Here is a 14,145-nt window from a genome sequence, read left to right as displayed (position 1 = left end):
TCAGAGATAATCATCAATACTCTGACCTATAGCTTTCAGTCTCTTTCTAAGGCAGATATATAAATATATCTTAAAATTGGGGTTACGTTGTACATACCAAGAACTAACATTTAATGAGCCTCTACCATGTGCCAGGGACTACACTTTACATTATTCTTTTTGCTTGGGGATATATATAGATGGAAAATGGCCAATTTCCTTTCCTTCTCTTTCTCTCTGCTCTAATACCCAAATTTTCTCCAATAAATCATGAGAAATGAGAAGGGTTTTCTCTCTCTCATGCAAGTCTGCTTTAGAATGTCCAGTTTTGAGGGGCACCTGGGTGGCTCAGTTGGCTGTCTGACTTCGGCTCAGGTGATGATCTCGTGGTTTGTGGGTACGTGTCCTATGTTGGGCTCTGTGCTGACAGCTCGGAGGCTGCTTGGGATTCTCTCTCTCTCTGCTGTCCCCGCCACCTCTCTCAAAATAAACTTAAAAAAATAGAATGTCCGTTTTTGAGTCAGATGAGACATCCATCCCTTTGATACCCATCAACCAGCTATAAAGCATGAAATCAGTAACATTTTCCAAGATTCTGAAAGCCAGACTAATCCTTATTTTTTCAGTTACTGTGGGATCGTCAAAGGATTAGGGATAATGAAAAAGGAGGTCCTATTATCAGTAACACCCTAGGCAAAAGAGCTTCCACCGCTTTTTTGACTGATCTGTTCACACAATTCTTGGATATTTTACCTTTTCTAGTAAAAATAAGTTCACATTATTATCTAAATTAAGCATTTTCTTAAAAAACAAAAGAACTCCACCCCCCTGAACTATTTTGATAGGACTTTAGGAATCTGAAGGTGAAGGTTTATATGATCAGACAGTAAGTGACTACTCTTTTTTCCTAGCTGTAGAATACCTTGGAAGTGCTGAGATCAGTTCAGAGCAAAATAAACACCTTTTTTAATTTCCAAAATAGTCACATAAGTTTCAACACATAGACCTAAAAAGGAAATAAACATCACCTCCACCTCAGGCCTTTATCCAACTCAACAGTACACCAGGGAAATTTAATAAAATCTCCCTGACAAAGACCCAAAAAGGCAAAGGTGGGGCTGATTCCAACACTTGAATTATAAATTATTTTTTGACAAACGTGAACAGAAATCAGTTTAAAATTAGCATAACAACCTAGGCAGTCTTTTAAATTGACTGGAAACATTAGAAACATCCCTTTAAAAGCTTCTCTATGTCATTAATTTGCTTACCAAATGCTTCTTTCACAGATAATGCAAAGGCAGACTTCAGCCTACCTCCCTTTACATTTTTTTATTTAAAAAAAATTTTTATTTTAGAGAGACAGCGAGCAAGCACGTGGGAGCCAGGCAGAGGGAGACAGAGAGAATCTTAATCAGGCTCCACTCTGAGCGATCCACTGAGTGTGGAGCCTGACATGGGACTTGATCTCATGACCGTGAGATCATGACCTGAGCAGAGTTGGATGCTCAACTGACTAAGCCACCCAGGCGTCCCAGCCTAACTCCCTTTAAATTCAAATTTCAAATTAGTGGAATCTGAATGGGATTTTATGGTATTGCAGTTTTTTACTATGGAGATTCCAGTGTGCCCAGGAGTGAAACTCCTAAAGCCTTTGCAGATGGAAAGAATAGGGTTCTTTGTATGGCAGATGTGTAGTGTAGACAATGACTAATATCACTGGTAAGATTAATTCTCCAAGAGGAGAGATTAGGGAGGAACATGTTGCTTACGACACTTTGGACACAGTACAGAAAAATTCTGTGATCCTAAGTAAACTGACTTACATGTCTGTGAAGAGAGCTGGAGAGTCGGGCCGGTGGGACTGCACATCCTGCATAGCATTCCATTCATTGACTGATGACTGATCTGAGTTGATATGGCTCTCGTAATAACTCACCCAGGTGAGAAACAGACTGCCTGGATAGTAGTTATGCATTCTGGCCACCTCACAAGCCTTGTGTAAACTCTGTAATGCAGACCTGAAAGATACATTGGGAAATAAACACTGTAGAACTGTGGGGATACCAAAAAGCCAATAATCCATGTGTACCCAGAATTCTTTCAATTTTTAGATCCTATAGAATTTGGCCTCTGCAGAATCTATTCCCTGGAATTTAAGATTCTCTGATTCTGATTATACTATATTACCTATTCATAGCATTCGGCTAGATACTTCTTGCTGAAAGATATGATGCATTATTAAGGTTGGGTTAGAGATGGGGGTAGGAGAACTGACAACCCATCAGTGAAAAACAAGTACCTATGGAGCTCATGACCCTGTGGTTGGAACATGCTATCTATGGGTGTACTATGTCACTACAGAACTAAAGATCTCAACCATTTACTACATTAACTATATAAAGATTGGTTTCCTTTGGTGCAGAATCATCTTACAGCATATATTCCCTATGATTCTCAGAGGGTCCACAAAGAACACATAGCTAGATGTCCCTAAGCCTTGAGGACATGTCCTTTCATGCCCAGGAAGGACTAATCTAATGACATTTATCATTCTTTTTTTTTTTTTTAAGGTGTTAGAACCTTTATTTTTTATTTTTAAATATTTAATTTTAATTTTTGTTTTAAATTTACTCCAAATTAGTTAGTATATAGTGCAACAATGATTTCAGGAGTAGATTCCTTAGTGCCCCTTACCCATTTAGCCCATGCCCCCTCCCACAACCCCTCCAGTAACCCTCAGTTTGTTCTCCATATTTATGAGTCTCTTCTGTTTTGTCTCCCTCCCTGTTTTTTATATTATTTTTGTTTTCCTTTCCTTATGTTCATCTGTTTTGTCTCTTAAAGTCCTCATATGAGTGAAATCATATGATTTTTCTTTCTCTGATTGACTAATTTCACTTAGCATAATACCCTCCAGTTCCATCCACATAGTTGCAAATGGCAAGATTTCATTCTTTTTGATTGCTGAGTAATACTCTATACACACACACACACACCCCACATCTTCTTTATCCATTCATCCATTGATGGACATTTGGGCTCTTTCCATACTTTGGCTATTGTTGATGGTGCTGCTGCTATAAACATGGGGGTGCATGTGTCCCTTCGAAACAGCACACCTGTATCCCTTGGATAAATGCCTGGTAGTGCAATTCCTGGGTCGTAGGGTAGTTCTATTTTTAGTTTTTTGAGGAACCTCCATACTGTTTTTCAGAGTGGCTGCACCAGCTTGTATTCCCATAATGACATTTATCATTCTTGCTGCATAAGTTTCCCAGTCTCTTTAAACCATTTATTCATATGCTTGAGCTACTTTCTAAGAATAGCTCTGGTTATACTAAGACTAATTAAATCTCTGACTCTGAACTTAGGAACCCAAGGGTAAACAAAACTGAAAAGTACCTTTTTTTTTTTTTTAACTTTTATTTTTTTATTTGAAAAGTACCTTTTTGGTTATATACTTGGGAAAAGCTAAAGCCAGAAATGCTAGGAAGTCAGTTACATAAAAGCAGGGATCTTTCTACATTTTGTTTACTGACATATTTCAAGTACCTAAAAGAATGTCTAGTTTATGGTTGGAGCACAGTATTTGCTAGAAGAAATGTCTTATTAGCTGTTAGCTAATGCTGGTCTCCTGTGGGAAGAGGGCAGTATGAGAAAATTCTATAGGCAATCTATTTACATCTTACTTCTAAAATTTTGCCTCAAAACAGAAGTGATCCATGTTAACTTTAGAAAATTTAGGGATCTTAAGTATAAGGCAGAAATAGCCTATAATCTGGCCACCTAGAAATAACCACTGTTAAGGTTTTAGTATAGATCTTTTCAGTTTTTTTGTTTATGCATAGATCTATAATAAAGATATGATCACATTCTATATACCTTTTAACTTGATTTTACTTTGTACCTTCTTACCAACGTCTATGTCAATATTCTTCAACCAGATTCTTTTTTAATTTTCAAAAATATTTATTTATTTTTTGAAAGACAGACAGAGTGCAAGTGGGGAAAGAGCAGAGAGAGAGGGAGACACAGAATCAGAAGCAGGCTCCAGGCTCTGAGCTGTCAGCACAGAGCCCGACACGGGGCTTGAACTCACAAACTGCGAGATCATGACCTGAGCCGAAGTCGGACACTCAACCAACTAAACCACCTAGGTGTCCCATCAACCAGATTATTCTTAATGGTTGCATTATATGTAGTAACATGGAGGCACCATAATTTAATTCCTCCTTTTCAGACATTTAAATTGTTTTCCATTTTTTGCTATTATTACAACACTTATGGTTAAAATTTTTGTACATGCCCATGGTTATCACCTTAGGATAAATTCTTAGAAGAAGAATTACTAGGTTAAAAGGGCATGCAAAATGGTAAGGCATATTGGCAAATCATCCTTAAGAAAGGCTGTTCCAGTTTATTCTTCCACCAATAGTAAATGACAACGTCTGTTCCTTAAGTCCTTGTCAACCCCATATAATGTAAGTTAAAAAAGAAAATAGTTGCCAATTTAATAAAGGAAAAACATTTCAGTCCATTTTTATCAGGGAAACAAATTTTTCCCAAAAACAAAGTTGCAGAATCTTTTAAAATGCTTCCTATTACTCAAAGTAAGCCAAATTCTCAAGAGAAGTTTGTCAGATTCTGATAATTCTCAGTGAATTTCAGTGTCATTACATAGATTGGAAGGTAAGGGCCAGCTGGGTGCAATGTACAGGATATTCAACACATGTTTTCTTTATCCAGGAAACATGTGCTTCAAAAGCATATGCCACAAGTGTCTGGGGCAAGTGCCCTAAAATACACTCAAGGCTTATTAGCCACCTCAGTTATTTTAGCTGCATACAGGATTGGGAGGCTGCAGTAACCATCTTCTCTATGAAGGAAACACCTGGTCTAAATGCTGCTTTGATCCATACATCTTTTTTTTTTTTTTTCCTGTGACTTTCAGTTCACTACTCCCCATGTGGTACACCGAAAACTTTATTCTACAACGAGCTAACAGAAGTAGGACTAGTCAATTTGCTTTAGAACATCCCAGATTGAACTAGGTTATTACTTGAATCTTCACTGTCTTATGAATTAAGACTGCTTTGTACTCCTTTTCAAAATATAACTAAAAACACTGTCATTTTTGGGACTTACACTGTTTGGTTTTACTTGGGACCTAGGAACAGATATAGGTCAATTGCCTTTAAAGGAGCCTTCGTCAGAGAAGGTAAGTTTTCCGTGAGAGATTTATCTGTGAAATGTGCCCTAAATCTAAAAATCTGGCTTAAACACATAACTCTGTTCTACCTCAATTACTGCATGAAATGGTGACTCTTAAGCTCATTTGACTCTGTTTTATCCACCTCGAGTCTATCAATCCTGTTATTCAGGGGCAAATGAGCTCTCTGGAATCTTTTTTCAGGCTCCTTTATTTCCTGTTGGCTTTCATTCTGTCCATTCTGTTCCTCAGGGGGACTTCTACTACAGAACAGGCAGCTGAATGAGAAACTAAAATTCAAACCCCTGAACTCGGGGACAGACTAAATCTTAGAGTCACACCATTCCCTAGTTATATGAGATCATTTTTCTACATAATCGAGAATAAGTAAGAGTCGATTCTGTCTAAATAGAACAGATACTCTCAGGCCAGTTATGTAACCTTTCCAAAACCTCAGTTTTCTCATCCATAAAAAGGAGCCACTAATATTATTTTGGGGAGTTGGTGTGATGACTAGATATAATCCACATAAAGCACACTGTCTGACACATAGTTAAGTAGCTCCAAAGCATCAGTACACCAGCTGATGGTTATTGACAACTATAATGTGTAGGCTTTATTTGTATTATGCAGTCTTGCAAACAGTCACCAGCAATTTAAATGGAAACTTATCTACCTATAACTCCATCAATAATATCCCTGATTACCTTAAGAAATTCAACACTAATGCATTGTAGTACTGCAATGTTGTAGATTTGGCTCTAGACTGTTACTAACTTAAGTCAATGTGTCCCTGTAAAACTCTGTTCCAATTGGCAATCTAATCCATTAAGTGTCTTCCAGAGTCTAAGAACATCTCTGAATTTTACTTGTTTACCAATGCTTAAGGCCTTCCACTATGATAATTTGAAAACTGAACTCTTAGGTCATCTTTAACTATGAGGACCACATGAACAGATCACACAAAATCTTAAACACACAGATCATATAGCATTTTCATAGAGAACTGTGCTATTTCAAATACTACTACTCACAAAATATTGCCCTAATTCTATATTTAAAAACTTTCATAGAGACATTAAAAGTCCTCTTACCACATTGCCTGTACAGATACAGGTTTGAATATGTGCACTCTGTTATCCGTTGATACACTGAACCCACTAAGGAAAAAAATGAGACAAAAATCCACAAATGAGAGTAGGTTATTTCAGTTTTGAGTTTTTGAGGTCATTTCCCAGGCTCACAACTGCTGGCTTGGTAGAAGAAATCACCAGGTTCATGTAGAAGTTAACTGGAGTATAGTTAACTTGACTTGAAAAGCTTGACTGAAAAGCTTCAACAAATTGTCTGATTTTATCTACCAAGCAAAACGAATGGACTCCCACACTGGAGTTAGGAAATTGCATATAGTTTCCCAGCTGTAGCTACAGACAAACTGTTCTGCTGTATATTTCTATTTGGAAGTCTCGTGGGTTCTTAGCAAACCTGACCTGGGTTTTATAAACTGGAGCAAACATCTTGGTCTCTTGGGGACACATTCTAAAAACACCAGGAGGTGGGGGTGGAGGGTCACTGGAAGGAATTGGCACAGGAAAGGGGTTATACTGTAGGCTGACAGCTGGCAGAGGCAGCAAGAGGTTATTTGAAACAGAACATATCATCCTCTGGGAGAGCATTGCAACAGTCCCACATGCTCAGATGAAAGAGTGAGCCAACAAACTAGTTTTTCTTTGTTTGGATTCTTACCGTAGCCAGCCTAGAAGAACAGAAGTGAGAGGCCCTGGCAAGTTGTATTTTTACTCCACTTTACAAAACAGAAGTTTAAAAGGACTCACTGAGTTGCTGACATGACAGTTCACTTGGGCACACTGGGCCTCCCATTCAGCTGAATGAATGGGCACTAAGATGGAACCCATCCCTTGGCTTTCTGTAGGAGAATAAAAAGGGAAAGCTCTTACCCATCACCATCCAAATGAATTAGGGTGTCACTCCAGAGAGGCAGGACTAAGCCCATGGTACAAGTGCTGCTGCAAGACAAGAAACAGTCCACAGGTTAATAATGCCTATTATTCTAGGAAGCAGTTCTTTATTAACTCTTTCAACACAAAGGATAAAGCCCCTCAACTCTAAATTCTGGCGTGTTAGGAGTGGAGGAATTTCTATCATATTACTATCAACCTAATGCATGTGCTCTGGAGCTGTATCAAACAGGTGGTTAGTTAGGTCCTTACATATTTAACAAAGAAAACTTATTGACTGAGCAACTTGTATTGCAATCTCGAAAGTGGCCACTGTCTAAAAATCCACATGCTGACTTGTGATTGGCAGGTTTCACCCCAAAGTCACAACACCTAACACAATAACAAAAAAATTTCTTTTAATATTTATTTTTGGGGGGGGGGCAGAGAGAGAGAGAGAGAGAGAGAGAGAGAGAGAGAGAGAGAGAGAATGAATCTGAAGCAGGCTCCAGGCTCTGACCTGTGAGTATAGAGCCTGACAAGGGGCCCGAACCCATGAAATTTGAGATCATGACCTGAGCTGAAGCTGGACGCTTAACTGACTGAGCCACTCAGGCACCCTCCAAAATTTTTTCTAATGCCAAGAACTACTGCTGGTTGCTGAAGACCTCTGAATATATAATTTGCTCAAATTTAATTCTGAAGTTTATGTAGATTTACTAAACATCAGAACACATTCAATTGTCTAAAAGAGAAAGGGAATTAAAATATGTAAAAAAGTAATTGTTAATGGTTTGTGATCAAGTTAGAGAGAAAAAATAGACACAATACAACTTAAATAAAACAGAGCCTGGTGACAGTGCACTGAACTAGACCAGTGCTGCTGAAATGCAGAGCGAATAGGAATGTTAACAAACCAACAAAAGGACAGCCCTAGTATACTGAAATCCTATTTAAGTCACATATTAACTCAGGGAGGAAATTAGCTTTAAGTTAAGGGAATAGGTTGGGATAGAAAGCCATAGGTTCTCGGGGTGCCTGGGTGGCCCAGGTGGCTGAGTATCCGACTCTGGCTCAGGTCATGATCTCACAGTTTGTGAGTTTGAGCCCCATGTTGGGCTCTGTGCTGACAGCTGAGGGCCTGGAGCCTGCTACGGATTCTGTGTCTCCCTCTCTCTCTGCCTCTCCCCCACTTGCGCTCTGTCTCTCTGTCTCTCTCTCTCAAAAAAATAAAATGTAAAAAAAGAAAAAATTAAAAAAAAAAAAAAAAGAGGGGCACCTGGGTGGCTCAGTCGGTTAAGCGTCCGACTTCAGCCAGGTCACGATCTCGCGGTCCGGGAGTTCGAGCCCCGCGTCAGGCTCTGGGCTGACAGCTCAGAGCCTGGAGCCTGCTTCCGATTCTGTGTCTCCCTCTCTCTCTGCCCCTCCCCCGTTCATGCTCTGTCTCTCTCTGTCCCAAAAATAAATAAAAAACGCTGAAAAAAAAATTAAAAAAAAAAAAAAAAAAGAAAGAAAGCCATGGGTTCTCAATTGTGTCTCTATTGCAACACTTCTCTGTAGTCTTCCCCAGACCTCTGCCACTTTTTCTCCTTAAGGTTGCCATAAGCCAACTTCCCCTTCCATCCAGTCTCCCAAAGGCTTTGACGCCCTCTCTCTGCCAATGTATCTAGAAGAGCAGCATGGTATAGAAGGAACCGTACACATGGGAGGCAGAACAGCAAATTATGGTTGAGAGCACGGGCTCTGGAGTCACATGGGCTCTGGAACCTAGATTCTGGCACTAACTGTATAATTTTAGACAAATTATTTAATTGCTTTATGCTCCAGTTTTCTCATCTATAAAACCAAAAACACCTTCTTTTGAAGATTAAATAACACACTAAAAATGTGTATCACAGTACCAAAACATAACAAAACACTTACACTGTATCAAAATATCTGGATTTGATCTCCTTCGGTATTTCAATTCTTTTTGGTAAGTTATTTACCCTCTCTCAGTCTTAATTCCTTCATCTTAAAATGCAGGTAACAAAACCTACTTTCATAGAGTTATCATAAATATTTTAAATATTTAAAGTGAAACAATACATATGAATAGTCACATAAAACAAATGTTGAGTATGAATTTTTGGTGAGTGTTCTAATACAACTGAAAGTGGGGGCATGGAGAGACAGGAAACATCACAAAGATGCAGTGAAAACAACATGAAGAATATCAAGCTTTGACTGTCGGGAGTCAGTGCAGGGCTGACCAAGGCCATTCCCTAGGTGGGCTGTGTCTAATGCTTTGCACTGTGCTTGCTGGTCTGTGTTACTCAATGCTCCCTCCACTAATGATTCCAGAGTTCAGGAGAGTCAAATCAAGATTGCAACAGCTTATCCACATTGGAAGGCTGGGCCTGAACTCCAGACACACAGCTATCATGCTAGAGTCCGGGGGGAGGAAGACAACTCTACCACTCTTTTCATTGAGAAGATGAGATGAGCACAAGTAAAACTTGTTTTGAAAATGGTGTCCTCAGATGGAGTGGGGTTATTTTCAGAGTAGTTCCTTTTTCCTTCTTTTCTTTTTCTTTTTGAAGTGAGTGCCTAGCCAGGTTCTCAGCAACAAGTATAGTTTGGGTATAAACACAAAACGTTTATAGCCTAGTGACAAATCTTGACATTAAGTAACTACAGAAGAAGATGCAGAGGTCTAAAAGAGTGTGATATATGAGCTTGTGATCAAACACCAGTTAAACTTTGGACAAGAGGCAGTGATATGTAGGAATCAAACATCACATTTTCAGCTTATACTCAGGCCAGGCTCCTTCTTTACATTAAGAAATAGCTTTTTCACATGATAGGAAAGACGGGCCTGGATTAGGCACACCTAGTATTTTTTATCTAGTTTACCTTGAGTTTCATGAGATTTTTCTCCTTTAGAGTATAGGTACTTATTTTAGTACTCATCCCATTCAACAAATATTTATTGAGTGCCTATTTGTAGCAGACATTTCAAGGTGTTGGGGGTTCAAAGAAAAATTACAAAATGACACCAAAAAGCTCTATTATTTTATAATTTGAAATATATTCAATGCAATTTGGAAACCCAGGTTACCTGTATATTAAATATTTGTTATGTTTTCACTCTTTTGTGGATCCTGAGAAACTTAACAGAAGACCATGGGGGAGGGGAAGGAAAAAAAAAGAGAGAGGGAGAGAGCCAAACCATAAGAGACTCTTAAAAACTGAGAATAAACTGAGGGTTGATGGGGGATGGGAGGGAGGGGAGGGTGGGTGATGGGCATTGAGGAAGGCACCTTTTGGGATGAGCACTGGGTGTTGTATGGAAACCAGTTTGACAATAAATTTCATATTAAATAAAAATGTCTTCCTTAAAATATAACACAAGACTCAAAGAACTTGTAAACAGGCTAAATGAATTGGCATATCATATCTTGGGAACTATTTGGGAAGATATGTCTGTCATAAACAATCTGGGTTCTACTTTCGTTTAGTGCTATTTTGAAACATGAACTTTTTATATTCTCTGATATAAAATGATACAAATTCCTTCAACAGCAGTTGAGCTAGAAATGATACTAGATTACCTGAGTGCCAGTATTCTGAAGTGGGCAGCACTTTTTTTTATTATCCAAGGAGATTAATCAAACAGAAGATGGGAATTCATAATACTGAGGTTACCAAACAGAATGAAAACTAGTTTCTATAGCTTTTCACATCACATTCTGTCTTCCATAAAATAAAATTTTCTTTTGTTAGATGTGATTCAGGCAGGACCATTACTGAAGACAGATGAAATTCACTGAGGATAAATTATTGGGCACCCATATTAATAAGCATTCTTTATGATTTCTGGGAACATTTGGAACAAAGTAAAAGAGATAAGATTACACAGCTCATTTCTCACATGCTGAGTCAGGAGAATCTGAAGTTGTTGCCTTGTATCCCTAGGGGAAGACTCAAGTATAAGTTTCCACGCAATCCCAGTTCCTGTTTTATGGGGTTTCTAAGAGAAGAATCAGGAAGAACCAAAGGAAATAAGATACAGAGTAGCACTGCCCAACTGAACTTTCTGCCACAATGGAAATGTTCTGTACATGTACTGTCCAATATGGCAGCCACTAGCCACATAATAGCCAAAGTACTTGAAATGTGGCTAGTTGTGACTGAGGGACTGACATTTAAATTTTGTTTAATTTTAACTTATTTAAATGGTCACAAAGTGGTTAGTGGCTACTGTATGGGACAGCACAGATCTAGAGAGAGAAAAGTCCAAATCAGAGGTCTTAAAATACTAATGATGTAGGCAAGGTAGGTAGTTAAAAGGATAAATGCTTACTTTCTGAAAGGTCTATTGCTTAGCTAATACCAGAGGTTAAATCCATGCAGGAGAAAACCGAAATGTGGTTTATAAACCTGTGTAATTTCAGAGCATACAATTAAAGGCTGTAAGAGTTATACAAGGTAACAACTCTGGCCTCGTGAAACCACAAATAACTTTCAGGTTGACTGTACAAGTGTAGGTAAACACTTGTTTGGGAAACCTAATGACAAATGTGATTTTTTTCTTCCCAACATCAGGACAATTAGAATCACTCCCTGTCTTCTCTTTGTGGCTAAATTCTCCCAGGCCCGGATCACACTGCCAGCTACTGCACAGTTCCATTCTAGTCCTGAACCAGGAAGTCAATGCTTTGAGACATCTGGCAGGATTTCCTGAGGCTTATTATCTGGAGTGCAAAGATCTGCTTAGCCACATTCCACAGTCTTCTCAAGGTTTCTCCAGAAGAAGTGGGAAAATAAAAAAGGAAAGCAATAAACCTTACGGACACAAAAGAGCCAGGTTCTGAGTGGTGTATGGTATCTTTAAATGAAGGATGCAAAGTACTGCTAAAGCCAAAGGTGCAAGATTATAAAAGGTTCTGTTCTGAGTTTAAAGAATCAATTCCTCCCAACCCTGCCCTTCTACCTCAGAAGCAGGAAAAAGGAAGTAAAACATTTGGTAAAAGCAAGGTGTAAGGCCAAGAATAAATAGAAGAGATTGCAGTTAAAGTGGGCTCTCTTTGAACCCAAGACCCACTGGTGCACTATATTAAAGGGTGCGTGCCCTAGAATCAGCAATGTGAATCATTACTGCTTAAAATAAAGTTAACTACAAAGAAAAGGTAGCTTTTTATTCCTGGAGACTGAAGTTTAAATCATTTGCTTTATATTTATTACCACCTAAGGGTAGAGGAAGGTGAGGAATAGGTGATAAATTAGGAACACAATCAAAGACATTCACTAATCATTTTCATCCCTCAAAATTGTATGGCTAAGATAACTTTTGTGCTCCCTAGTTTTAGGCATTGACCTTTAAGAATAGAATTGGCAAAAGATGTTTTTGTAATAACTCAAAAGGCAACCGGAATAGGTTATTTAAAAAGGAGTCTTCTCATCCTCCCTTTTGGGATACTGTACCTGTCATTAGAAGAGAAATCCATTCCTAGGACGATGCTTTCTTCAGTGTCTTGTCTACCATTAGTTGAAACCACTACCATATAGCGTGTTCTATTCTGGTAAGTACTTTCTAGTCTTACAGCCTGGAAGATAACAAACAACAGATATGTTAGGAAATTTAGAAGGTTAGTTGTAGATCATTCAACCTTTTTTATATCAGCATCTTACAGCATGCTCAGGAAGACTTAAATTCACATCCCAGCTCATGTATTAACTATGAAACCTTCAGTAAGTTACTAAATTAATTGGAGGGAGATATAATAATACCTACCCCCATTGGATCATAAGAATCACATGAAATAATGCATGTAAAACACAGTGCTTGGCATAGAGTAAAAGCTCTATAAATACTTGCTACTAGCATTTATAATAACAACTACCAGGGCATGTTCTAAAGATCGAAGAGGGAAATGTGAGTTGTATGAATGTGAGCACCGGACTCATAGATGCAAGTTGCAGAAACAATTTCAATACAAAGCAAGCTATTAATATATAAGAGGAGTGTACTCAATTGAAAGATTATACACTATGAGATTTCCTTCTTTAGTTTTAGTGATAAAGACATTGCTTTTTCAGAGGCTTATATTATTTTTTTTGTCAAAAATTTTATTTATTGCTTGTTTATAGTACTTTATTTATTTATTTATAATTTTTTTTTCTTTTTTAACATTTTTATTTATTTTTGAGACAGAGAGAGACAGAGCATGAATGGGGGAGGGGCAGAGAGAGAAGGAGACACAGAATCGGAAGCAGGCTCCAGGCTCTGAGCCATCAGCCCAGAGCCTGATGTGGGGCTCGAACCCACAGACCGTGAGATCGTGACCTGAGCTGAAGTCGGACGCTTAACCGACTGAGCCACCCAGGCGCCCCTATAGTACTTTAAAAGGGCCTTCCAAAAATTTGAATATGGACAGGATATTAAATGATATTAAGGATTTACTGTTAGTGTGATAATGGCACTGTGGTTATGCTTTTTTCTTAAGTATCTAGAGTAAAATGACATGGTGTCCAAGTTTTACTTTAAAATGTTCCAACAATGGGAAGCAACCAAGATGTCCTTCAGTAGGTGAATAAACTAAATACGTGCAGACAATGGAATATTATTCAGCACTAAAAAGAAATGAGCTATAAAGTCATGAAAAGACATGGAGGAATCTTAAATGCATATTACTTTGTGTGAGGAGTCAATCTAAAGAGGCTACATATTATATGATTCGAACTATATGACATTCTGTAAAGGGCAAAACTATGGAGTCAGTAAAAAGATATGTAGTTGCCAGAGTGTAGGGGAGTACAGAAGTTTTTAGAGCCATGAAACTACTCTGTAGGATACCAAAGTGATGGATACATGTCATTACACATTTGTCAAAACCCATAGAATGTACAACACCAAGACTGAACCCTAAGGTAAACTTTGACTTTGAGTAATAATGATGTGTCAATCAATGTAGGTCCATCAATTGTAACAAATGGGGCAGGCTATGAAAGAAT

The 14,145-nt window shown here is 38.3% G+C and overlaps 1 protein-coding gene across 6 annotated transcripts in view; it reads right to left on the bottom strand.

The window, feature by feature from the left end:
* SSH2 (slingshot protein phosphatase 2) overlaps window positions 1-14,145 on the bottom strand; it is a 246,595-nt gene that overhangs the window by 37,446 nt on the left and 195,004 nt on the right. For 3 of the 6 annotated variants that reach the window (XM_030295813.1, XM_030295816.1, XM_030295814.1), the window contains 4 exons: window positions 12,616-12,737; window positions 7,150-7,218; window positions 6,286-6,351; window positions 1,806-2,000 (listed from right to left, as the gene is read on the bottom strand). In XM_030295813.1, the coding sequence (XP_030151673.1) occupies window positions 1,806-2,000; window positions 6,286-6,351; window positions 7,150-7,218; window positions 12,616-12,737 (452 nt within the window). Of the gene's footprint in view, window positions 1-1,805; window positions 2,001-4,068; window positions 4,456-6,285; window positions 6,352-7,149; window positions 7,219-12,615; window positions 12,738-14,145 lie in introns of those variants that run through there. The other 3 variants (XM_032591087.1, XM_030295819.1, XM_032591088.1) reach the window with 3 other exon arrangements.

This window comes from Lynx canadensis, chromosome E1, assembly GCF_007474595.2.
Source record: "Lynx canadensis isolate LIC74 chromosome E1, mLynCan4.pri.v2, whole genome shotgun sequence".
In the NCBI taxonomy this organism is placed as follows: domain Eukaryota; kingdom Metazoa; phylum Chordata; class Mammalia; order Carnivora; family Felidae; genus Lynx; species Lynx canadensis.
This window is presented reverse-complemented; position numbering and strand designations above follow the sequence as displayed.